Below are 27,623 nucleotides of genomic sequence, written 5' to 3'. Positions count from 1 at the left end.
GGCTGAATATAAATGGGTATTTAAGATGGAGCCAATCACAGGGTCTCTCGGCGAGCTATCTTGATTGGACAGCTCAGCCACTCGCCCGTGAATGATCGTTCAATCGCTTATTTGCTTAAAAGCAATTATCTGTATTGATGCTCATGCGGTGTGTCCTTTAAGGACATAAATGTGAGATAAACACAATCTATGGTCCTTAATCAGGTGCGGCCAAATAATCAGGTCTGGGGATTAGAGGAGTGGGTTGGGGGAGTACAGGAAGACCTTATAGAAAGCTTCCACATCCTTAATGATCCCAGCCGAGCTCATCTAAAGCAACAGCAGGGCCCATTCATATGCCTGTCAACTCCTGCTGTCATATGCCTGTAAAGCCCATGACGTTCATAGCCATACATCTAAATGTCTACTTAAAAAAACAGCTCTGTTGCAAAAGTCTACATACCCCAACCTTACATACAATGTGTTCCATATGAACCTTTTCTATGGTATTGTGGTATTGTAAACCGTCTGTTTTTGAATGCAAGAAAACATCTTGCTTGAAGCAGTGTTATTATTGTTAAAACACTCCATTAAAAACTAAATGAAAACATGTTTGCTACCTTGAATAAAAATAGTAACTAACAAACTTAAACTGCAAAAAATGTAGTGAAACAAATTAAATAAAAATGTTTTTGATATATGATACATTATAAAACTTGAAACCTAAGAAACTAAACTAAAACTAAGAATGATAAAGGCTAGACTAGAATGACTTGAAACTGCTTAATTTTGTAGCAACTCCATTAATGTTTGTCAAATGAAACCTCCATTACCACTCACTCACAGAATAGTTCAAGTTAGTCTGGGGCTAGCATGTGGCTAAGCTAATATCTTCGTGCACAAAGAGCAAATAAAATACATAAAGCACACATACTGCATGAAATAGTCACTTTTAATTAGATCAAATTACTCAAAGGTGCTGAATAAATTATATTAATTGGACCATTTTTACTGAGCTTGTCACAACGCATTCCAGAATTACCTCAACCGAGAAAGATACAGTGGCCCGGCAAAAAAAAAAATTGACAATTAAAAATGTAGGAATTTTTGGTGCATTATAAGTGCCATTTATTTTAAAGAAATAAAGCACCAAAATTCATTTTAAGCATTTCACATTTTAAAACAGATATAATGTGATATAAGAAATGATGACAAAAGGATTCGGTTGTCAATAGATACTAGAAAAATATCATAATTCATGTGATGAACTAAAAGTTTGGCTACTCTGCTTGGGGAAATTGGCTTTACACAACACATTCATTAAAATCTCCACAAGAAAAAATTCATTGCAAAATGTCTCAGAATTGCCAAGTTAATTCTGGGGGGAAAAAGGGTATATTGTCACTTGATTTAATATTTTTATCTGGTGCAATATCTTCAAATATAAGTCTACAAGTACTTTTTGTGTCAAAAACTACAAGTACTTTTTGTGTTTTTTTGATGTCAAAAAACAGTGCAGTTCACTAGATCTTGGAACATAGCTAACCAAAGTTCACATAAAGAATTGACATAAGATCATGTCACAAAATCATGTAAGACAAAAGCTATCTCCCAACAATAGAAAGAAATATAACCATCCCTTACTTCACAGTTAAATATAGATCAACCTCAGATGGTTTTATTTAAAAGTCTCATTGCATTCTAAGAGAATCCTATCAGCCAGACATTTAGATTCATATTCACTTATCAAAAATATGACAACATGTCCTGTCATGCACATCGCCAAAACATATTTTTCAGTAATATATGAATATTAAAGTTGTCAAACTTCAGCTGTCAGCCTTTCTCCGGAGTTATTTTCCCTACGCTGCTCAGACTCCATGTTTCCATTTCTACCACTCTTCAAACCACACAAGGATGTGCACAAGCAGCAGTGCTTGAAATTCAACACCTAACATCTCTGGAATCTAAGATCAAGGTTGACAAAATCCAAGAGAGGAACAGAAATAGACAGAACTGAGAGAGGTGACGCGAGGAGAGACGAAAGTAGGGTTGAGGAGAGGTGAGAAGAGGATATGCCTGAGAGAGAGAGACAAAGGGGATGAGAACAGAGGAGGCAAGACGGGTATAGCTGATCACTGTGTCAGCAAAAAGAGAAAAGTAACTTATTAGGAGAAAGCGTGAAAAAAAGCGGTGAGATGGGGATAAAAACAAAAGTCTTACGAAACACTCAGCCGCGTCGTCCATGATGCCCAGCTGGAAGCGCTGCTCGTCTTGGAAGGTTTTGGCCAGAGCGCTGCGCAGAGCGTCCGATGGGAGCACCTTTTCACTGCTGAACTGGAACTGGGCGAAGATGCTCTGAAACCACAAAGGGAAACAGCACCTCAAAGTAAGAAAGAGAAACTGATGCAACTAAGAAACGCAACCGCACACAACAGCTTTCGCCAGCCTGCCCGCTCAATGTGGAGAGAAAATACACATCAAGAGAGGAGGGCTGACATACTGTACTGTAAAAGACATTACACTGCAATCCAACCAATCACAGACTCTGTTAGGAGAAATCAATAAACAAACACACAGGCTGTTTCAAAACCTAGTGACTTGCCTACTTAGTCCTTAGAAAGTATTTTTGTATATGATGGTCAACAATGCAGTCTAGCTACGTAGATCAGCAGGTTTTGAAGGACAGCAAACATGCCAACATCTATACAGCAAAACTGCTGTCTAAATCGGCAGCTAACTATGTTCTGGAGCACAACAAATGCTCAAACATGCTATTTAAGCAAGCTAATGCAATACTATTTATTTATTTATTTAGCCAATTACAATTGCAAAATAGTCATTTAAAATTGCTTACGTTAGCAGAATAAAAAGGAAAAATATATATATACAAATGTTTAGGCAGCCGTGCACTTCTACAGTATGTCAAAATGTGTCTATGATGCCCACAAATAGTAAGTAGGAAGCTTACTTAAACAATTTCAACAGCTTGTGTTTAAACAGATTTGAATGTCCAATAAAGTCAAGAAAATGTTCTAGTGTTCCCTACCAATTCTATCTAAATGGGAAGCTTATTGTGTTTTGAAACAGCAAATGTTCAAGCGTGTATAAGTAGGCAGTTCACTAGACTTTTAAGCAGCTAATATTGGAACATTTCCAAAAATGTCGAAAATGTAGTCTAGGTAGGCAGCTCATTAGACTTTAAAACAGCTAATGCATGAAATATCCAATAACTTCCAAAAATACAACACTACATTAAGTTTAGTAAGATTTTAATGTTTTAGTAAGATTGTTTTTGAAAGAAGTCTCACCACGGCTGCTTTCTTTGATCAAAAATACAGTAATACTGTAAAGTATTAATAAGATTTAAATTAATTGTTTACTATTTTAATATATTTAAATTCACGTATTCATGTGATGGCAAAGCTACATTTCCAGCAGTAATTACTCCAGTTTTCAGTGTCACATCCTTCAGTAATCATTTTAATACGGTGCTCAAGACACATTTCTTATATTAGCAATGTTAAAAACAGTTGTGCTGCTTAATAGTTTTGTGGAAACCATGATGCTTTTTCAGTATTCTTTGATGAATAAAGTCCAAGAGAACAACATTTATTCAAAATAAAAATCTTTTAAAAATTATAAATGTCTTAATTGTCACTTTTGATCAGTTTAATGGATACTTGCTGAATAAAAGTATAAACTTCTTTCCAAAAAATTTAAATAATAAAATAAAATCTTCACGATCCCAAACTTTTTTACATTAGCGTAGCGCAAGTATAAGCTCAGTAGTTTTGAAACAGAGTGAGTTTTCAAATGGCCCCAAAAATGTTATCTAGGTAGGTGAGCTCACAAGGTTTTAAAACACTGTGGAAATTTTAACATTCATAAAAGCAGTACGTACAGAGAGCTCACTGCGTTTTGCAACACAGCCATACATTCAAACAGATTTATGCCAACTTCTTCAAAACATAAAATTTTGTGCAGTCATTCGATTGGACAAGCTCATCCCTGTAGCACCGGTTGGAAAACATCTAACTAAGATACTGAGCTCATTAACAGGGAACGCTCAAACAAATGCAGAGTCCTAAATGCCTGCGGTGGAATCTATTCTCCTGTCCATCAGCATTGGCACTGTTATTGAACTCAATGAACAATGACTGCAACACAATGCTCTCTCACCAGAGGACATCCTGATAAGCTGAACAAATGGACTCGGGCAAAACTCACAGTGCAAAGGCAAATATTCGCTGCGGCTGCAAAGACACACACATACTGCAGTTTTAAAACCCTCATATATGCAGTGGGCACAGTGCCCAAGGCAGCCCCCTATTTGAAGGTGGGATGGGGGTTTCTCCCTGAGCGGGACAGGCCGGTGGCTCTGGAACAGGTAATGCAGTGTGATGACTGCACTGCGCCAAGGAGAGAAAGAAAGAGAATGGAGGGAGGGTGGAAGAAAATGAGAGAAAGTGTGGGAGGGACAGACGTAGAGGGTTATGTACCCCACTGAGGAAACTCGATGAGAGGAAAATTCAGCCACTGCATCATTTCCCCATGCAGCTCGAATCACACACTGCTCAGCCCAGCTAAGAGCCTGAAGTGATTTTCACCTATGGACATATTTTAATGTCCTCTTCCTTCCCCATCTCTCTCTCTCTCTCTCTCTCTCTCTCTTTCTCGGAGCTGATGAAACACTCAGAACAGATAAGGGCCAATTGGAAGTCTGGTGTGTGTACGCAGCAAATATATCACTCGGGCAATCAGTGCCCAACCAAACTGCAGTTCTGTTCCGCTCTCCTCAGAGAGAGTGGGACAGCAGCACACGCCCTCACATGCTTGCAAGTTGCGACAAACTCAGATCTGATGTAGAAGAAAAAAGAAGAAGAAGAAAAACAACTGTTGAACACAGGTTTTGTGATCTTAGACAAGCAAAGTCTTTGACTTGTAAGGGTGGATTTCCTGCAAGGGTTCAGGCTGCAAGACTGCCGAATGACTAAAGAAACGTTGTCAGCAAGATGGTAGAAAACTGTACATTTCTTACCACCCACTGCTACTTACAACGACGGAAATAAGCGCAGTTGCAATAGCTTAATACGTGGGAGAGCGTTGCTAGAGAGTGACGATATTGTATTGCAATAGGTAACACTTCACAGTCAATACCAAATCAAAACTAGTTAGCACATTATTTGTAATTGAAAGGGTTTAATGACAATATGGTTATGGTTACACTTAAAATAGTTACAAAATAGATGTATGAGATGATAAAAACTTATACCAATTGTAATTGTACCCAGCATATATGTATAATGTTACCTAAGAGATAGAAAGAGAGGGAGAGAGAGTCTAGAGAGTAAGAGAGAAAGAAATGAGGCAAAGAAAGAGTGCGCCAAGAATGGGAGCCAGAGAATAAAAGAGACAGAGAAACCGTTACAATCATCTTTTATCCTTTCCCTGACCATGTGCTAAAACCCAAATGTGAGACGTTCAAACTGACCAATCAGATAATTAAAACTTCCCCCACCGTACTAAAGGTGTGCCAATTTATAGACCCCCGAAGTACACACATACTGGCCTACAGGCCTTGATCACTATCTGTGCCTTTAGGAACTCCAAATGGTCATTGGGGTAAAAAAGAGGGTTGAAAACAGTAATGCAAATGTCTTTGTTCATTTTCATTATTTTCATTTCATTATATACTCTACTGAACACTTGCGTATGCGCTGTTGTCTGCGCAGACACGAAAATAGAGCTGCACACAGACAGTGAGCGAGGACATCAGCAGACTGTGCTGATGTTGAAAGTTGCATCACGTGGAGTGTCCATAAGCCAGAACAGAAAGCAGACAGGGTACCACTTTCAGCTTAAAGCCGTGACACACCAAGTCCACTGTTGGGTCATCGTTTAACGCATTTTAGCCTAGTTGAGGTATGTGCCGCACCATTGGCACTAGTTGGACCCACATCTGTGGCTTTCCAAACAATTGAGTATGTTGAATTGGCAGCAAAGCCCATCGAGGCAAGAATTATTTGCTGTTCTTGGAAAAATAGAAGTGATAAAATGACAAAATGGTAAGCAAGTGTATACAGTTTGTAAAACCAGTATTATTTATTCTGATATCCCTTTTTAAGGGACAAATACAGACTACTGCCACTTGCAGGCATGAAGAGTTACTTCTTTTCAAGCAGCTTTAGAACGTTCGTGCTAGCTGACTGTTGGCTGTAGTTTTTGCGATGTTCCACAACTTTTTGGCCCAGACACAGGCAATGTGAGGCAACAGTCAGCTTTTGACACCGCTGGTTCTTTGATATCAGTTTGATTTGTCTGGGCCTTTATAGTCCTGGCCAATCAGGTCTTCAGCTTGTCTAGAACTGTCTCCCAGTCTGGCCAGCAGAAGAGGGCTCAAAACCTCTTTAAAATAAGCCAACAGACCAGCCTAACCAGGTGTGGAGACAAGTAAACCATAGGCAGTTTTCTCTGCAGGGATAAACTGATTATTTTACACAAATAATTCAAATATTGTGGAATACTAATTCTGCTCATGGATATCTAGTTAAAGGATTAGTTCACTCCAGAATTAAAATTTCCTGATAAGTTACTCACCCGCATGTCATCCAAGTCTTGTCTTTCTTTCTTCAGTTGAAAAAAATGAAGGTATTTAAGGAAACCATTCCAGGATTGTTTTCCATGTAGTGGACTTCAACAGAACCAACGGGTTAAAGGTCCAAATTGCAGTTTCAGTGCAGCTTCAAAGGGCTCTACACGATCCCAGCCGAGGAATAAGGGTCTTATCTAGCGAAATAATCGGTCATTTAAAAAAACGTGACGTAGGCAGAAGTACGAAAAACTCTCATCTCATTTTCTCCTCCAACTTCAACATTGTTGTTTCCGGGTTTTTTTGAAAAGGGCATTTGACTTTGCACGTTCACTTTGTAAACACTGGGTCGGTACTTCCACCTGCGTCACGTGCGACCTTTCCAACGTGATTACATAATGCGTGAAGTCATGGACATGGGGGTGAGGAAATTTTAATTCTGGAGTAAATAAGTAACTAATCCTTTAACTTGCTACTTTCCTCAAACAAAACTCTTGAGTATCTTTTAAAGACATGATGCAACTAACCTGGAAAATGTACACAAATCCAGAGACTAGTTAACTCCCAGGCTAACTTAACAAGCCAAATTACACCAGTCAACCAGCTTCCCTGGTTTTTATTCTGTTCAAAGAGCTAGCCAACAAATACTGACACATATAAACCAGTCTGAACCAGTCGTGACCTTCCCAAAAAGGACATTCATATAAACGTCTCAAGTTTAAACCACAAGCTGCCTTGATTCTTTATAATACATTATAGAGTGTGAAAAACTGGGAATCCCATTTGAGGGTTGAGTCGTCCATGTGTGTAATAGCAGGTAATGTAAAGGGTGTCCGTGTGTGTGTGTGTGTGTGTGTGTGTGTGTGTGTGTGTGTGTGTGTGTGTGTGTGTGTGTGTGTGTGTGTGTGTGTGTGTGTGTGTGTGTGTGTGTGTGTGTGTGTGTGTGTGATGTAAAGTCCTTCTCATCTCTAACAAGGACATGGAACCCAACTGGACAGGCTCAACTCAAACCATGCAAGTCCAGTCATATCCATACATACTGTATACATACACACACAAACCACCAGAGATTGTGTTGTCAGCTGCGAGCCCTCAGGCGTAGCCTGTGAAATAAGACATTAACCTCCACTCAAAGACACTAGACACATATCAACTGCACTGCTCAAAACTCACAAAGGCAATGAGAAAATATAGACATGCACACACACCCTGACAGGAACAGCAATCTTGCGACGCACGTAAATATATTAATATTAAACACTCCCTGGGCTCAGTTTTCAAATTGCAGAGGGATTGAATCTCATGCTGATTATGAGTTTGTAATTGGGTTTAACTCAATCGCTGATTCGCACTACATAAAATGGCACAAACATAGAGGTGTCACTGGAACTTCTATAATAGGAAACATCATTGTAATAAAGGTGGCGGCTTGTGTGAGTGACTGTGACTTTGCATTTATTTAGTTTGTGTATGCGTTTGTTTCCTGCCTCCAGCTCTGCAGTTCCTCAGCGGGGCCGATGGTCTGTAGAGGTCACCAAGCTCAAGGCACTATCACACCTCGTGAAGTGGCAGTAATGTGGGCCCTTGCCACCCAATGTCACAATTCAGCCTCTGTGACATGCACCCTCTCTGGTGACAAACATTATAGACTTGCAAATGCAAATAAATTTAGCTAAGAGAAAATTCATTCTTGAACTTTCTATTCATCAAAGAATACAGAAAAAAATATTAATCTTAATAATGTTTTCAACATTGATAATAATAAATGTTTCTTGAGCACCAAATCAGCATATTATTTCTGAAGGATCATGTGACTCTGAAGACTGGAGTAATGGCTGCCTGAAAAATCAGGTATAAATTTCATTTAAAAATATCTTCAAATAAAACAACAGTGTATTTACATCAAATAAACGCAGACTTGGTGAGAGGCTTTTTTCAGAAACAATTAAAAAAATCTTACCAACCCCAAACTTGTGAAATGCCACCCTCTCATAAAAAGACAAACTACTATTAATAAATAAACGTAAAGTAGTTGATAAGTTGAAAATGCAATAAAATCAAAGGAGCAAATCAGTAAATAATATTGGCCAAATGTTGCATTCTTGTGCAAACAATCAATATGAGATTTTTCATCTCCATACCCCTCAGCTCATTTACATCTCAGTAAATGAACATGATATTCCCCACAGTCAGTATGCTTCAAATAAACACATTTGTAGAATTCTGCGGTTTGTAGAAAGGAGCGGTGTGGTGAGGGCATATTTCAGCACTCATTAGTAGCATAAGATCATTAAATTTCAATAACATGGCTGGCGAGCAGGCGGCTGGCGGGCGGCACGCGTGAGGAACTCTCATGACCAATCGGCCGAAACTAACGTTCCTCCATTAGAAATTAGAGAGGTGACATAGCGCATGCCATTCAAGGCTATGGCATGGGACAGCCAGAGCCACTTGAGATCACATGCCACCAGTCCACAGAGGGTTTGGCAGGAAAAGAGCTCAGGGTGAGACCTGAGGGACTGGAATCCGCCTCAGAGTCAGGCATTGAGCTTTACCACAGAGCAAACTTTTAGCACAGGGCCTAAACAGAATCGCGCCATCACGTTATTAATGCTGTTGAAAAATGATGCAGCCAACTCAATGACATGTGTAATTTCAGGTACAGCAAGACAAATTATGTTGAGAACCAGTCATTCCTCAAAACATAATGGAGGCTTAAAGCTTGTTTGCTTGGACGTGATTAAAATTAAAAGTCTCTTTCTAAGTCTGCAAATTTGTTCTGAACACGTCACCTGGACAATAGCAATTGCTTTTAGTCCCCGAATGGTTTAACATTGAATAGGCATGGAGCTAAATTTAGCAACAGGTTTAATACGGCAAGAAAACAGGAGCAAGAGAGAAACGGCAAGAGTGTGAGTGACGAAGAAAGAATGAAAGAGCAGGAGAAGGACAGGAAGAACAGATCCTGGTAAATGATCATAAATCCTGGCAAATATGTGAAAGCGTTCTCATGATACGGCTTTGTGTCACTACAGCGGAGTGATTTCTGATGCCTCAGCACTTCACACACTTCATTTAGAGAGAGAGGGAGAGAGAGAGCACATTTCAATCACTGTGATGGATTTCACACGGGCTCATTTATGTTTCATATCAACAAAGTAGCCCAGAGAATAAAGCACAAGCACACACAATTCTATCTATCTATCTATCTATCTATCTATCTATCTATCTATCTATCTATCTATCTATCTATCTATCTATCTATCTATCTATCTATCTATCTATCTATCTATCTATCTATCTATCTATCTATCTATCTATCTATCTATCTATCTAATCTGTCTGTCTGTCTGTCTGTCTGTCTGTCTGTCTGCATAGGCCAGAGCTGCATCACCACCACATGCATGCCAATTCAAATATTCAAGCACAAGAAGAAGTGAACGCAGTTAAGCCACGGTCACACAAGACTTTGAGCATGCAAAATATCTTCGGACACTGCAACAGTCGTAATACGACAACGGCCGTGAGTATCCAAGTAAACATGGTCGGTTTTGTCTAAGTAAACGTAAACTAAAAAATTGAGAAAGAAAACGCATGTATATCAGTATATTGGGCCATGCATCAGTGCATTAGTCTTAAAGTGCTGCTGTCTGCGTTTTTAATGCTAAATAACAAAGGACAGAAAAAGATCACTCACTGCTCAAACTGAATAACTTTTGTACAGTAACTTCAATACGGATTAATCCATTTAATTTGAAGCAGTGAAGATTATGCAGTGCATGGTATTTTACATTACATTTACATTTTACATACTTAAATGTAATTTTCTGTACCTGAAACTGTTAGATCTAACTGAAAAACCTGTATTTATTTGTCCTTTCGCTTGTAATTTGATTATTTGTTCTTATTTAATTACTAAATGTTTACTTGTCTTTAATAATCCTTTAAATTTATATTAGGCTAGTAGGTTTAGCTGTGGTATCGAAATTGGCTATTTTTATGGCCGGCCATTTTTATTACAGTAAGCCACTGGTCATTGGCAGGTGTGGCAAAAAGTTTGTTTTAGGCCCTGCATCCATCTGTCTATTCATCTATCCATCTATCAAGCCGTCTGTAATGTGTTTGAATAATGATTACAAAACTATAAATAACCATGCATACACCATTGCAAGTCCAAATCCAACAGTTGTGCCAGTTTTACCACATGCACATCATTCATTCTCCTTGCATAAAAATAATTCAACAAAACAATATTTTATGGCAATTAATTATTTTATTTAGCCATGTAATAAGGATATTATATAATCAGCCAGTTACAACCACCCAACCAATCAGTTAATCAGCCAGTTACAACCACCCAACCAACCATCCATCAACCAGAACCAAATACATAAACATTAAAGACTCAGGCCATAAATCAGGCCATAAAGACAGTAGAGTTTCTCTATCATCATAGAGGCAGCACTATGAAATAATCTCAGTTTGACTTCTGCAACACCCTATACTGGACAATTCAACATAGCCAACGAATCACTTATGTAGAATCTCACAACTAAAGAAAACCAACTCAAAGGAAACCAAGACCAAAAGGCACAGACTGTCTTTATGACATCATGTGGGCGTGACACTAAGCTATCAGAGAACAGAGTAGCCAAGGTAACAGGTAGCCGTGGAAACACTGGAGCAGAACCCATGCTTACATCTGCAGAGGAACCAAGTGTTCAGCTCAGAGAGAGCAAGATCCCTGGACATGAAATAAAGTGGAAAAATCACCCAACACCAGAACAAGATTAGACCAGTCACCAGATACAAAGTATAGAAAGAAAAAGACCTCACGATCCATCAGGCTATTTGTACTTCTCCTTTTCTCTCAGGCGTAAACAAGAAATGTTGGTATTTTTGGAAACAAATGGGCAAGTACAAATCTGACGGCAAAGATTTCTTTTTAACACAAAACAAGGAGCCTTTTAAAGAAATATGTCATTTTTGTGACTTCTTACTGGTATGTGACACCTTTAAATAGAACAGCTACTTTTAGCCTGAAGGCGACTAGAGAACAGGATATTGTTTGAGTGAGAGGCCTTTGGTTGTTATTTAAAAAGCCAAGTTGCTTTTTCTAGCATACTGTATATCTCCCTCTCCTCCTACACCTCCCATCTCTATCAGCCGCCAGGCAGGAAATTAAAAAGACTTCCTCGAAAAGAGCGACAGTCTTGATGTTGAGAATCTCATTTCCATTCTATTCCTGTGCTACAGTAAGGTCAGCAAGGAAGTCAATTAGTCCGAGCAGCCTCTACCCTTACCTTGCTGGATCATTAGAAGAGCAGCCTGGGCACTCTAGGAGACTCCTGTAGCCTCAAGCTACTTTTCTGAGAAGGCGATACTAACAGGAAGTTCCTTTTGATTGGCTATGCACAACCAGGCACTTTTAGGGAGGACCTGGTAACACTCACCTTCAGAGCGCAGAAGATGCACGAGTCCTCCATGCACTTGTGGGTGTTCAGTTGACGGAAGCTTCTGCGGAAGATGTCAAGATGCCAAAGGACCTGTGGTCAAGAGAACAGAAGGGTTAAGTCAACTAGAGAAAGTGCATGAGCTCAAACCGTCAAGTGGACAGGACACTGAAGTGCCCAACAACAAATACATCTCATACACGACCCACATTTTCAAGAGAAACCACCACCAGTCCAGATGAAAAGACCAGTATGTTGTGTTTTAGATGATTCTGCCTACCTTGTAATACAGGTTTTTTAACTAGCTACCAGTAAGACTTTCTTGGCTATCCAACTTCACCAGAAAGACCAAGCTGGTTGACCAGTATTTTTGGTGGTCATATATTATATATTGAGTTTTGGGCACGCTTATGGTTCATGCTAGACCAGCACAAAACCAACATGGATGACCACCAACCAGCAGAACTAGCAAACCCCCTATATTTCCAAAATCATCAATGCAGCACGCAAACATTACCAAACGGCATTGCAATTGCATTCGTCTGCTTCCATTGTTCAGGCCAAACAAGCAGGTTCCATCCCATCACAAACTCCATTAGTCAGGCTTTTCAGGATATCCATGCAAATGAAACAACATTGAAAGTGCCACATAGCCAGTCTTTACTTTTTTTGGTGAAATCAACATACCAACAGATGGCTTACTTTCTTAGTAGCCTCTGCACAGGACCCTAGGATAGCAGAAAGTAAATCAACATTTTAAAAAAAAACGACACTCTCACTCACCCTCGGGCAGGTTTTCACATTACAAAAAAACAGCCCAGAGGCTTCCTGGCCCCGTCCCACAGCGATCGGCCAATATCTGCACAATTCTCCAATCCTGTCAATAAATATGAGCCAGTCTTGGCTGCTGCTCTCACTCTGATCATCTGCCAGCTGTCCACTCCACTTAATCCTCTCGGCAGACCAGGAATCCAGCACTTCCAGTAACCGTCCCGGCTCCGGCAGAGGTTCAGACCCGGATCCCGGTAGAATGAGAAGACAGGGAAGGAGAAAGGATGGAGCGGAAGACGGTGAGAAATAGAGATGTGGGAATACAAACTGTCTGGGTGAGAGAGGTGCGATCGCACATGAGGAAGAGAGACGGAGAGGGAACGAAGGAAGGGGAGGGGGGAGGGGAAAGAGAGAGAGAGAGAGAGAGAGAGAGAGAGAGAGAGAGAGAGAGAGAGAGAGAGAGAGAGAGAGAGAGAGAGAGAGAGAGAGAGAGAGAGAGAGAGAGAGAGAGAGAGAGAGAGAGAGAGAGAGAGAGAGAGAGAGAGAGAGAGAGATGGTGAAGTGCGTAAGAATAAGCGTGTGGAACACAGAGGGGGAGATTGCTGCAGAGATATGAAGCTATGAATAACCGAGACATGCGGTACACGATGCGGATCAGAGTTGTTTGGAGTTCACCTACCCCGGGCACGACTCTCACTCATCATATAAAGCGAGACGTAGAACCTGCAAAACTAAAGTGGAACAAACAGCGAGACTGCACCTTTACCCGCAAGCAACCATCTGGACCCGAACACACACACAGTTGATCAAAGCTTTATCCATTCCTAATGTATCCAGCACTGCCAACTGGGCCCGAACACAAACCCATAATATTATCATCATCCAAAACTGGGCTTATACATAAACAGACCACACACATAACAGATCAGCATTGTTCTTCAGGAAAGCAACAAAAAAGAACAACAATGCAAAAAAGCAGCAAAATCTCACTGTGTGTGGAAATCAGTTTTATCTGCTAACAATGCAGGAATGCCATAGTCAGCTTGGGAAGCTGTGCTTTATTATTTATTATTATAGCTGGGCTTGTGAGTGTACAATAGACTGCCCATACCTAACTGATAATAATAAACTAAGGCACCGTGTAGTAAATCCTCAAGCATATTTGGTCATCGTCAAATCATATTTAGTCCTAGATGTAGGGTAAAACAGCAATTGTTGAATAGCCAAGCAAAATAAAACTTTAGTAAAACTTACTAGTAAATAGTAATGCCGAACATGTGGTGGTGGTGTTGGCTGTGGTTTAAAGTAGAATTTAAAAAAAAAATATTTTAATTATTTAAAAAAAATAATATCTACCATATTGTTCTGAATATAAGACGACCCTGATTACATGACGCATTTTTTCAAGATGTACCTTTTGGAAAAAGGCTTTTTGAGGACCAAATCTTATATTTTATAAGGAAAATACATTTTTATATTCAAAGTATGGCAAATACTGGCAAAATGTACCAACAATCACATTTAAAACTAAACAGCATACCATAAAAAAAGTGGTTCTCATTTCCAGTAGCTTTCACAATAACTGATTTCTCACCTTTTTTATGTACAGTGACAGATGTTGGCATGTCAAAAAACATGTTTGATCCGCATTACCTATCTGATCCAGGGACCATGAAAGTTTTTTCCTTAGGCCTATCACATCGCGCTGAAAAGACAGCAGTTTCTCTCTGATGTCGGAGGGCAAGCGCTGGGGCAAAACTGGTTTACGCTGCATCATTTTTACGCTGATTTAAAGCTGCCGCTTAGAAGAAATTGACAGACAAGTGTGTAGCCAAAATAAGAAATGAGGGGCCTTGCTGGTGGGTATGTTCAGCTCTTTGGAAATATCCAGTGCCTTCAGCTGAATGACGGCTCTGGTTATGGGCAGCCCCTCATTTCTTTTTTCGGCTACGTTCTGAAACACTTCCTTGTCAATTTCTTTGAAGCGGTAAGACCACGGTAAGCTTTTCTTTAGAATTTTTAAGACAGTTATTTGGGTTCGGCATCTTCTAACGACCCCATTTTTCAGATGCAATGAGAAAAAAAACCCATATATATTTGGAACAATATGGTAATTATGTATTGCAAAACGATGGTAGATTATAAATAAAATATTAAAAATATATTTTTTAATCTGTGCATGCATATTTTTTACTAACAATTTATTTTTGAATTTTGCTGTTCATCAGCTTCTATGGCTTTATGGAATAGCAAAGTGTCAACTGATTGCATTGCACACTTGAGAATCCCTCCAGTTCACAGATGCATTGTTCACCTACTATATCATGAATACTGAGCATTCTAAAGTTCTACTTGACATACTCCTTTTTGCATATTCTCTAGCAGGGAAGTACACACATTTGGACGCAGGGTGTGTGTGATGACAGAAATCTATAGCATCCTGCTGTGATTCCTCATGTGGTGACACATTTGCTGCCCTCTGTACTTCAGAAAGCCATCGCATTAACCTGTGCGTGCAGCTCTTAACCAAAGCTACTCTCCTCGGAAAAAAGGCAGAGACAAACAAACAGGGAAATAATCACAAAAAAATCGCTAAGTAAAGGACTCCCCTGAGACTGGTGGAAAATAAATAGATGTGTTTCATAACAAATATACAAAGCATCTGCATTAGGTCCGAGGAACAAAGAACACTAAAGCCCCTTTGATTAGGCTAAATATGTGGAATGGGATTATATAATGCTTTTTTCCTTCTACATCTCCCTCTCCTTCTAACACTCCCAGTTTTTTTTTCAAGCACCCACTTTATGTCTCTAAGTATTATGAAATGGTCCTTTGGGTCTTTACCTAGAGTCAGGATGTAGATAGATTATGCCATCCTGTTACTACATAAAACATTACACACCCCTATCCTTAACACATCAAATGGCTTTCTCGTGTCCACTCAAATGCTAACACACAGGGTCACACACACACACACACACACACACACACACATAAAACATATTTAAACATGCGTACACAAAGCAAAGCTCTGGAGTCTCAGCTCTCTTCTCTGTTTCCGAAAGCCCCGTGGCAGCACTACATGATTGTCAGTTCAGTCTCAGGGCAGATTTGCTGCTAGTCTCTGCAGATCTTAAGCCTGGCCTGGTTTTCTCTCAGCAGCAGCACATCCTCAAAGAGCTCTGCGCTCATGTGCTCCGACCTGCCTGCCCTTGCTTTTTGCTCATTTGAACTCTCTCACTCTCTCTCTCTAAAATAAAATACTAAATTTGACATGGTGCTGTTCATAAGTTACTTTGTTACTATATACAACAAAAGTTATGGCGCATGCCAGGTGGATGCTGCACTTTAGTGGTGGTTGAGGAGAGTAAAAACTAGAGCTTTGAGTGCAGTATATAAATGTAATTCATTATTACTTTATTATAAAAAAAATATATATATACATGTATATATAATGTTATATATTATATATATTATATATATATATATGTATACATGTACAGTATATATATTATAATATATAATATATATATATAAATATTTGCGAGTTCTCCTTTCAATTATAAAATGTGTTGGAATAATGAGACAACATTTTAGTTTTTTCATCATTCAAGATTATTGTTGGGAAACTTAAATTGGTGGATTAAGTACCGGTTATATTTGTAATTGTTCATTGAATCACAAAATGAATGTGCTAGCACTGCCATTGATAGAGGCTAAAGCAAAAGTTGTTTTACGCTACTAGACCATTTGAAGTTTCTGCCTTTCGAATGCATCCGTGGTAAAGGCCTATTACAGACAAAATTTTAATATTGTGCGGGAAATCCGATCAGTTATCCAGATCCAGAGGACATGTGATGTAAATGTAAAGTTGCAGTGTCCTGACTGGCTGATGATACGATCTGCATGATCGGATCATGGTGACCGCATGTTAATGCCAAGTATAAATGTAATCTAAGTGAAGTCTCAAGTCTTTGGGTCCAAGGGTTGCACTTTATTTTACAGTATGTGCACGTACGTGTACTTACAGTGAAGTTATAAGAAAGTACTGGTAATATAAGGTAACCACATGGGTTAAGGTTAGGTTTAGGGGTTAGTTCAGGGTTAGTACCTAGTTATTACCCAATTGTTGCAATTACTATAATAAATACATACAGTAGTATGCATGGGGAACAGGACTGTAAAATAAAATGCTACCGGTCCAAGTCCAAGTGAAGTCTCAAGTCTTTGTTCTATTTTTAGCAGTAGTTCTTTAAGCAAATTATTGTAATTAACAGTGTTTTGAAATATCAAAACTGATTTCAACTTCAAAAATGTCTAATGAAGCACAAAAAAGTATTACTTAAATCATTATTTAAATTTTTATTCACAATCAAAAACCATTACTTTCAATCTTACATTATACCACTTGGAACACAGGAATGGTCAACAAAAGAAAAAAAAGTGCTGTCTATTATGACCTATTTGAGTCGCCGTAGTTTGCTGCAGTTTTCAAGCAATGATGGGTAATGAATTTAGTCTTCCATTGAGTGTCGGCGGTAACAAAACAAGCGTTACAATAAACAACACAAAGACCAACATTCATGTCTATGTGTCATTTGACTCAACAAATCTGTGGAAAATGCATAAGTGTCTGTCAACTAGTCAAGAATCTCAAGATGTAAATTAACTTGGTAGATTTGGATATTATGGCAAAAACATGAAAAGAACATGGAAACGTGGACAGCAAGCAATATATATATATATATATATATAGAGAGAGAGAGAGAGAGAGATGTGGTCAGAATTATTGGTACCCCTAGTAAATATGATAAATAATAAATCTAAATCTGCATTGTTTATCCTTTTGATCTTTCATTAAAAAAATTCCCAAAAACCTAACCTTTCATTGAAGTAAAATAATTTAAATTGGGGGGTTAATCACAGTATGAAATGCTTTACTCCAAAACATGTTCCATACATATAATAACGCTGACTTGGTGTGTTTACTACAGTACGAATTGATAAGAAATGAAAGAATAAAGAAAGAACAGTAAAATATTGTTTCATGCTGTCATGTGGGGTAGTAAGAAGAGAACGTAATCGTGATTGCCGTACCAAAAATGACTTGTGTTTTTCACGAGTCTCTGTCTTCATGTCCAAGTCAAGTCGCAAGTCTTTGTGTGTGTGTGTGTGTGTGTGTGTGTGTGTGTGTGTGTGTGTGTGTGTGTGTGTGTGTGTGTGTGTGTGTGTGTGTGTGTGTGTGCGTCCGTGCGTGCGTGCGTGCGTGCGTGCGTGCGTGCGTGTGTGTGTGTGTGCAACTCGAATCTCTGTTAGACTCTAATGCAGGACAAAATGTAATACTTTAATTTCTTCAATAAAGTAGATTGAGTAAAGAAACAGTAATTTAAATGAGTTAAAGTATTTGTTTATTCTTTGGAATACATTGATTAATGAAAACTTGTCGGTTGGTTCCTGCTCTCAGAGCTATAGTTCAAATCTGGTTTGCAACATCTCCTAATCCTATTCTATGTCCTGATCCTATTTCTCTAATATAGGGGTTAATGCGGGGGGGGTGGGCGGTAAAGATGAAGATGATGAAGATGAAGAGGTCAAATCCAAGGGCACTAAATCACCAGGATACACCCAGGAAAGGCTGAAAAAGGCACATAAGCGATGATGTAAGTTGTGTGCCTAATAGCGCAGGAAGATGAGACCAGGCTTAAGCAGATTAAGCACAGACACTGTTGCATTCCAATCCACTATTAAATGGGCCTAAACCGAACTCATACACAGCCTCTACAGAGAGACCAGTGTGACCTATCAGGACTCCCAAACACCACCGTATGGAAATCCTCGGCCTTTAGCAACACACTTCAAAGGAGTGGGGCTGAATTTAAGGGCTCCAGCTGAAAGAGAGGAGCTTAGCAGAGCTGAAGGAGTGAGAGGAGAGACGCTGGAGGATGACAGATTGCATTCTGGTGCTGGCGTATGCGCTTTTCTCTCCCCTTCCTTATTTTATTTAGTAGTGATGAATCGGCTACCTGCTGAACAATGAGCTGAGTGGATATGGGTGAGGACCGGCAGTCAGTCCCGCAGATGCAGAGAGCGCATAGAGAGAGAGATAGAGAAAGAGTGAAAGGAAAAAAGAAAGAAATAAAGACAGAAAGGAAGGATAGAGCAGGGCGATATATATTAAATGTGAAATTTCCTATGCGAGAGACAGTTTAATAGCGTATTTGACCTAACTCTAATTCAGTTTGTGCTACTGATGAAATTTAAGTTTGATTCATTTGCATAAATCAGTTCAAACTGTTTAATTGATTCAAAACTGATTTAATGATTAATTTTGCATAAACACAAATTCTCACAGAATTCTAAAAATATAATTATTATTCATTTCGTATTGATTCATTGTTCTACACGACTACAGGGTCCAAAATGAATACTCGTCAAATGGCAAATTATGGTTTTGCCAAGCTACTCGCCATTAACTTTATACAAACAAATTATAATGATAAATGATAAAGATTTTCTCAATTCACCCATTGAACGGTCATAGTGTATTTGATCAAATGAATATTATTTGTTAATGCATGATAATTATGGATACTATTGGAACAAATTTGAAAAAAAAAAATCTAAAATATTTACTCATACTAGCAGTAGAGTATTTGATTTAAATATATGTATACTCATTATCTATTATCTAAATATTTAATAATATCAGTCAGTGTATTTGATTTAAAAACTGTTCATTCTTAAAATGTTAATTCATTCAAATTAATTAATTCTAACTCTAGTTGGTGCAAATTTGAATTTTAACAAATCTGAAATATTTACTTATTTTAGTAGTCATAGCGTATTTGATTTAAATATAAATATATATATATATATATATATATATATATATATATATATATATGAAAAAAAATCTAAAAAACAGTGTAGAAAACCTTTTTTTTACTGTATTTCATTTCTTGCATTACATATTTTCAATGTAATTGTCAACAAAAAATCATTAAAAAAAACAAAAAAAAACAGAACAAATGCATAAATATCAGGATACTGAATCAAAAACCCTAAAAAAGGTATTGAGATAGTATTGTTTATGCCACATTAAGTCGAAATAGGCAGGATTCTGCAGTGTGGGCCCCAGCTAAAGCACTCACTCTGGGTTTTATATGGTGAAAATATGGCGAGGATCTCATGGAAACAGAGACAACTTTAAGCACAGTGATAAATTACACTCTCCGTCAGCAATCCTGCGGAGAGGGCTCTGATGCTATACAGTCTTGAGTAGGAGAGGGGCTGCGTCGAGCAGTAAGTGTGTGTGTTTATGTGTGTGAATCCCATGTGGGCAGGCTGGGATGACTCAGAGTGACAGATGCACACGCACCACCATACCCCTCCCGTTCAACGTCACTGACCAATCGATCATCCCTAACTCCTGAGAGGAAGGCGAGTTTGCGGCACTATGCAGAGGAAGAAAAACGGCAAAGGTCTTCAGTCAAAGGTTAATTGAAACATACATATATTTGAACTCTGTGACGGCAGTGGCACGGACAGAATGTATATCTCCTGCACTGCTGAACCTTCAACGCCAGAGCAAAAGATTGGGAGATGCTAGCGCAATGGTCAAACATATTGGTCTAGTGCAGGGTTGCCCAATCCTGTTCCTGGAGATCTACCTACCTGCAGAGTTCAGATCCAACCCTGATACAACACAATTTGTAATTATCAAGTGCAACTGAGGATCTTAATTTGCTGGTAGTTGTGTTTGAGGTGAACTTTGCAGGAAGGTAGATTTCCAGGATTGGGCACCCCTGGTCTAGTGCACGTTTACATTGAAAAACAATATAAAAGCAGCAGTGCAGTGGGAAGTCGCATTTTCGGGCCCTATTTTAACGATCTGAAACGCAAGTATCAAACGCGAAACGCAAGTAACTTTGGGGGCGGATCTTGGATCTACGCAAATCTAAAAGGGGTTGGTCTGAAGTAGCTACATTACTCATGTGTGGTTTGGGCGTAACGTGCAATAAGCCAATCAGAGCGTCATCTCACATTCCCTTTAAGAGCAGACGCGCTTGTTCCATGGCGGATTGCTATAATAAATGGCAGATTTGCCAGGCGCATGCAACTTACATGATGTTAAAGGTGATTTCGCAGTCTTCAGAATTTTGTTTCCTGGTTCTTGATGGACAACCCACTTTGTCAGATGTCCTATGTGTCATGCCACTATGGATCAAACAGGATCCGTCATCACTACAATTAGCCTGAATAATTTCGGTAAACGTGTAAGCTAGATTTATGAGTTATTTATATTTTTTGTCCATCTTCATGGACACCACAATGATCTCCCTCGTGTGGTAATATTTTTCCTTGTAATTATGTATGGTTTGCAAAAATGCTGTGCGTCGGGTGCAAAATAGAACTGATACATGCATCGGTGTACAAAGTCAGTTGCGCTGGGTGCAAGATAAGGCCCATGGAGTCTAAAATGTAAGACCTCAATATTAACCTTTTGGTTATTGTAAAAAATAAAACAGGTAGGTAACATTTGTATATGATTGGCGATTGGCTATGTCCTGATTAATATCTATTAGAACGGGGGGGAAAGAAAGTCCAGTCGATCAGTCATCATTAAAGGCTGTGGAGTGGACAGCTTCCAGAAGACAACTTGTAAACGTTTGAAACAGGCTCTGAAAAATGAGCAAAGCTATAAGAAATGGGCCAACACAAGGACGGAAATGAGAGCGAGGGTCTTTTCATGTCCTTCGGCACTGAAGGGTCTCTAAGCATCTGTTACCTGATCAGGCCTGCTAGCCACACTTTCATTTCTCTGATACTCTCACTCTCCTCATCCCTCAGGGGCAGTAATTAATACGACAGACATTCTGTTAGGTCGTTGTGAGTGTGATTAATTTTGTGGGAGTTCTAAAAGAAGTGGTCCTAATGAACTCTTTTCTCTTTGTAAAGTCATATAGAGTTCTCTTACCCTCTCTCCCATTGTTTCATCCTCATGCATGTACTACTAATGCCTCACCACTATGGAAACAAGCCAAGGAAAATATTACTGGCAGCATGTTAAGGGTTCTTTCTAATAAGACAGAACTCCTACAGATATAAAATGTGGTGGAAGAATCAATCTTTATAAAGGTGGAGATATGTACTATTCTGTCCATTCATGAACACCAAAAGAGACAGTTCTGCAAAGCCAAGTTTCCAAATGCTTTAAAAAAAAATGTATCTCTTCTTTTTAAGTCTCTTTTAGATTCGATTTGAACCTTATGTTTAAGAATAATCACAAGCCAGTATAGAGTGGGCAGGAACTCATTGGGGAGAGAGGACCTTACAAAAAGAATGTAGGCTATATTGAGATGAATATACCAGGGGTCACCAATTAGCAGACATCGCTTGCACTATTTTGCCGTTTATACGGTATATAGTTTAAGTGCAGAGCATTAAAACAATGGAGCTGTATACATCACATGCACACAGGGACGTTAATGGTAATGATATTTCTGCATAAAGCGGGCGCATCACTGATTAAAAAAAGAGCTTCAGTAAGATGATGCGGTTATTTTAATGTAAAGTAACGAAGGCACGGTGGTGAGCAGCAAAAGAGACTGATATTTTCATTAAAACACTGTAGAATGCAGCAAGGTACAAAAATGTTCTTCTCAGATTTACATTTTCAAAATGTTCTCTTAAGAGGACAATGCTGAACCCTATATCTTCTCTATGTACGCCTTATGGGTAACTTTACAATAAGGTTCCATTTGTTAACATTTGTAAACTATGAACTAACAATGAAAAGTACTTGTAAAGCATTCGTTAATATTAGTTAATGTTTATTTCAATGTTTACTAATGCATTATCAAAAGTTGTATCTGATAATATTATTTAATGGGCCTGAGCTAACATGAACTAACAATGAACAGTTAACTAACGTTAACAAAGATTAATAAATACTGTAATAAATGTATTGTTCATTGTTAGTTAATGTCTTAACTAATGGGACCTTATTGTAAAGTGTTACCAATGTAAGTGATGTATCTAACTGTAAAAATTAATATACTAATAGTCTGATTAAACAGCTAGTCTTACCTGGTAATATTCATATCCATTTTAGCTTGACTGAAGAAACATTTCAATATTTTAAAAATGTTACCTTACTATTTTGAGTAACTATTTAGTTTTTGTACAAAGTACCACTGCTGTCCATATGGACATTTATATAGATTCCAGAAAAAGTATTGGCCAGACCTCTGCTGGAAAGGTAACTTTAAACAAATAAATCAGATAAAAACCCCAAATGTATGGAAATTGCACAACCCAAAGCGAAAAAGTGACGGATAGTGATGATTTGTAGTGGAACATACTTTGTAGTGCCAAAAAAACATGAAAGCACTCCTTTCATACTTCTTGTTAAGAGACTAAAATGAGGACACAATATGGACCAGAAATGAGCACCAAAGTCCAAACATACAGTAGAACATTACTAAAACATGTTGTGCGCTAACAACTAGACTTCTTCAGACGTCCATAAAAACGTTCTATTCCCCAAAAGAGTGCATACATGTTTTACAACACCGGACTTCCTAAATTTAAATAAATAATTCCTTTCTTATGAGACCAGGAGGTTACACATGGTAACAACTAGCACACACCTCTCATCTCCCAGAGAGAAGTGTCCCTCTACCACCAGCAGAACAGCATAGGCCGTAAGGCACGCGAGGGCAAGGGGTCGACTGACAGGGAACGTGGTCTTATAATCTGGGTCACTGAACCTCTGCAGATTATGACAGGTGTGAGAGGAGAAGAGACAGGTTGCAGCCCCTATAGGGTTATGGGGAGGTAAGACTGTCAGGGCGGCTTCCTAAGACCAGATCTTCAGTCAAGCAGACGGCACTGAGGGAAAGGACTTGGGCAAATGATGGTCAATTGAATGAAGGATGTCATGGGAATGTTACAGCCAAGAGCCTGGAAGTGGTTTGAGTGTTTGCGTGCACTTTCAAAAACAGGGAACAAGGAGTCCCACACTGTAAACCAAATAAGTTGTCAGAACTCAAAAAAAATTTGCCGTGATCTGTTACATTTAAGTCAACAATCTCCGATTAAATCTAAAATTTCGATTTTGCACTACACAAGAATGTTAAATGCAATTTAATTGAATAAAACTTGAGGAATGTATCCTTTGAAGATACATCTACATCTGCATCCACACAGTTGTGTGACAGGAACAGCCGGGCTATAACGGCCCACTGGGACTTTTCCATGCAGCTTCTAGTTCCAACCCAGTCCATTAATCCCTACTGTAAACAAGCCAGTTCCTGCAGATGTTTGCGTTTCCTCCAGCACTCTGTGACCAGGAAATCACAGCCCACCTGGATTGTCAAGTTTAAAAAAACACTCCAGCTTCATTCCAGATCATACATATATTTGTCTTGCTCCAGACAGATATTGAATGCTACAGGTAGACCTTTAACAAACACGCTACAGACATGCCAGTGCGGGTTAACTATTTAAGGTTTATTTATGTTGTTGCATTTTGTTTCCCCCAACAGCTGTCTTCACACTTGCCGCAATATTTTGTATTGTGAGAGGAGATGACGTAGCTGGCATTTCATCACACGGATGCACACCAGACTAGAATTACGGTGCTGTTTTGGTCTCTTTCAGCTTAGAGTTAAAGTGCTGCAACATCACAGGCACACAAAGATAATGGCTATTTCAGTTTAATAGGTGTTACTGATCTAATTTCAAGCATTAAACAACCATTCAGAACAACAAAGGTCCATATTACACTCTATTTTTGAAGTATGAAGCATGCATATACCGTACTTCATGCTCTAGGGTCTAGGCAATTGTTTGTATATGAATCATTGCAATGTTTATCATACAACTGCAAAGTAAGCAGTATGGTAATATTGCATACCAAACATAGTTAATTTTGGGGTTACTCAAGGTAATCCTCTTAGATCCATGTGCACAGAAGTGAACAGACACAGTTCTGTGTCTTAAAGTGCATAAATTACCATAAATGAATATGGAAACATATTTATCCTTGAGCCAGCATTCCCCAATCGGTTTCCACAAATAATGTAATGGTTGTCTTTCTCGGTTAAAGCTCATCAGGACTCAATGTTTTGTTGTTAATTATTTATCTTGTCATACTAATTAACTACTACTATATGAACATGACAAGAAAGGAAAAAAGAAAGATGAATGAAAAGGAGGAACAATTAAAAGGAAAGAAGGAAGGAAGAGTGGAGGGAAGGACTTGGAGGGAATGGAAATTAAAGAAGAAGGTTGAAATATGAAAGAAGCGAAAATAATAAAAGGAGGAAATAAAATAATAAAAAGGACAGGAAATGGAAGGTAGAAAAGACGAATAGAAATGGAAAGTAAAAGAGAGGAAAACAGTAAAGAAGGAATGAAAGAAGGAAGGAAAATAAAAAAGGAATGAAAGAAGGAAAGACAAGAAGAAATGAAGAACGGGAAAGGAAGGAAGGAAGGAAGGAAGGAAGGAAGGAAGGAAGGAAGGAAGGAAGGAAGGAAGGAAGGAAGGAAGGAAGGAAGGAAGGAAGGAAGGAAGGAAGGAAGGAAGGAAGGAAGGAAGGAAGGAAGGAAGGAAGGAAGGAAGGAAGGAAGGAAGGAAGGAAGGAAGGAAGGAAGGAAGGAAGGAAGGAAGGACAGAAAATGGTAGAACGGAAGGATGGAAATGAAATGGAGGGGAAGGAGGGAAGTAAGGAAGGAAAAAGAACAGACAGAATGAAGAATGGAAGGAAGAAAATAAAAATGAAAGGGAGAATGAATATGAAAGGTTAAATGAAAGCAAGAGAAAGGAAGGAAGGAAGGAAACAACGGATGGAAGAAACGAAAAGAGGGATGAAGGACAAATGAAGAAATGAAAGGAAAGAAGAAAAGAAAAGAGGGATGAAGGACAAATGAAGTAAAGAAAGAAAGAAAGAAAGAAAGAAAGAAAGAAAGAAAGAAAGAAAGAAAGAAAGAAAGAAAGAAAGAAAGAAAGAAAGAAAGAAAGAAAGAAAGAAAGAAAGAAAGAAAGAAAGAAAGAAAGAAAGAAAGAAGCTCTTCAGTTTCAGTAATAAAATAGATATTTTGATTATGCAAATAAGTAAAAGAAACATTGACATGCCCCATTAGTTCCTTTCGGTTTTTCTTCACCATTTATTCTTTTTTATCTCAAGGTATTTCTATCAGTAATGATTGCATTCACAGCTGGTATGAGGGAAGACAGCTGAAAAATGGCTTTTTAAGTGCCGCAATCACCATAAAATCTGGATTTGATCAAGTTGGCTGGCAGAAGAAATAAATGAATGAAGGAAGGGAAGCCACGTGACCCGGGCCAGAGGGGAGACAAAGGTGGCATGGCATGGACCGGGATAATTACCGGCAGCAGTTCTGGCCCAGCTTCAGTCAAGGACACGGGCTGTTTATTCAAATGAGCTCTGATAAGGCTTAATGTGGACAGCGGCTTATTGCTCTCGTCCTAATGAGAAAAATCACAACACTCTCAGAACAGGTGCTCCGGCAGACAAGCAACACAGACAGCGCTATGTAAAACAGCACTAATGGCAGCTGAATAAGGAAAAAAAGAGATAAAAACGAAGAAAAAAAAAGTCATGGTATGCTAACAGGGCAGGTGACACTGGAGGCTGTTTATAGGCTAAACATATGCTTCATTATGAGCCCATCTATCCATTTAATACTCAAACAATCATGCATAGAGAGAATTATTTCTCTATTGTTAGCTACACTGAAGGATGATTCCACCAAACAGGTGCCATTAATGTTTCTCATTTGCATACAGTACTGTATGAAATAAAATGATTTTAACAATGAATAGTTGATGCCAAAACACAGTCCTTCGGTTGTCTTACTGACCCAAACTTTTAAACAGTAGTGTACAGTATATGGTAAAACTGTCAACCATGTTACTGTCAACCCTGTTACATTTATGAATGGATAATTATATTAAAACATGTATTTAAATGTATTCATTTAGCTTGAGATGGCAGAATGCAATTTATTAACACTTAACGCATTATCTATCTGACAGACTGTATCAAATCTTACAGAAAAGTACTTTAAGAAAGAAAGGCACAGAATGACCCTGCAGTAGTTTAGATACTTCTGCACACATTTTAAAACGAGATATGATTAGACTCTTCGTGAATAGAAAAAAAGTGAGATGCGTATGATTAGACACTTCAAAAACAAGTACATGATTAAAATGTGTATTAATTATTTCGGCAAGGTTATCTCAGGATACGGTAAAGTAAGCCCTGAGCTCACAACTGAACCACTTCCAGATTTCAGAGCAATATATATATATATTGCTAAATTAAGAGCCTTTCGTGTTACTTAAGTCGCAGTGGGATGAGAATGTGCATGAAGGGGGGAAATTTAGAACTCAACTTCCAGGCTTAAATTAAACACCTAATCTCTGGAGGAGTCTGCGAGACCCTTTCCAAACTGATATTAAGTAGAGCCTCTTGGACCGGACCGACCTGCCTTCCAGGACGGTAGACTTAAAGGAATAGTTCATCCAAAAATGAACTCTCCCTCATGTCGTTCCAAACCTTTCTGACTCAATCTTCTGCTGAACACAAAGATATTTAGAAAAATCTCAATACAATGAAAGTCAATGGGGTCCAATCTTGTTTTTGACCCAAATCTTATTCAAAACATCTTCTTTTGAGTTCCACTTAAAAAAGAAAGTCATACAGTTTTGGAATGACATGAGGGCAAGTAAATAACACAATTTTTCATTTTTGGCCTAACTCTCCCTTTAACATGATTAACAGTCATGTCAAGTCAGG

General features: G+C 38.6%; 1 protein-coding gene across 10 annotated transcripts in view; it reads right to left on the bottom strand.

Moving 5' to 3' along the window:
- Positions 1-27,623, bottom strand: part of usp54b (ubiquitin specific peptidase 54b) — a 109,426-nt gene that overhangs the window by 41,840 nt on the left and 39,963 nt on the right. For all 10 annotated transcript variants that reach the window (XM_079594799.1, XM_079594802.1, XM_079594801.1 and 7 more), the window contains exons 3-4: positions 12,025-12,117; positions 2,203-2,337 (exon numbers count right to left, since the gene is read on the bottom strand). In XM_079594799.1, the coding sequence (XP_079450925.1) occupies positions 2,203-2,337; positions 12,025-12,117 (228 nt within the window). The remainder of the gene's footprint in view (positions 1-2,202; positions 2,338-12,024; positions 12,118-27,623) is intronic.

The sequence above is a fragment of the Phoxinus phoxinus genome (assembly GCF_949152265.1).
Source record: "Phoxinus phoxinus genome assembly, chromosome: 21".
In the NCBI taxonomy this organism is placed as follows: Eukaryota; Metazoa; Chordata; class Actinopteri; order Cypriniformes; family Leuciscidae; genus Phoxinus; species Phoxinus phoxinus.
This window is presented reverse-complemented; position numbering and strand designations above follow the sequence as displayed.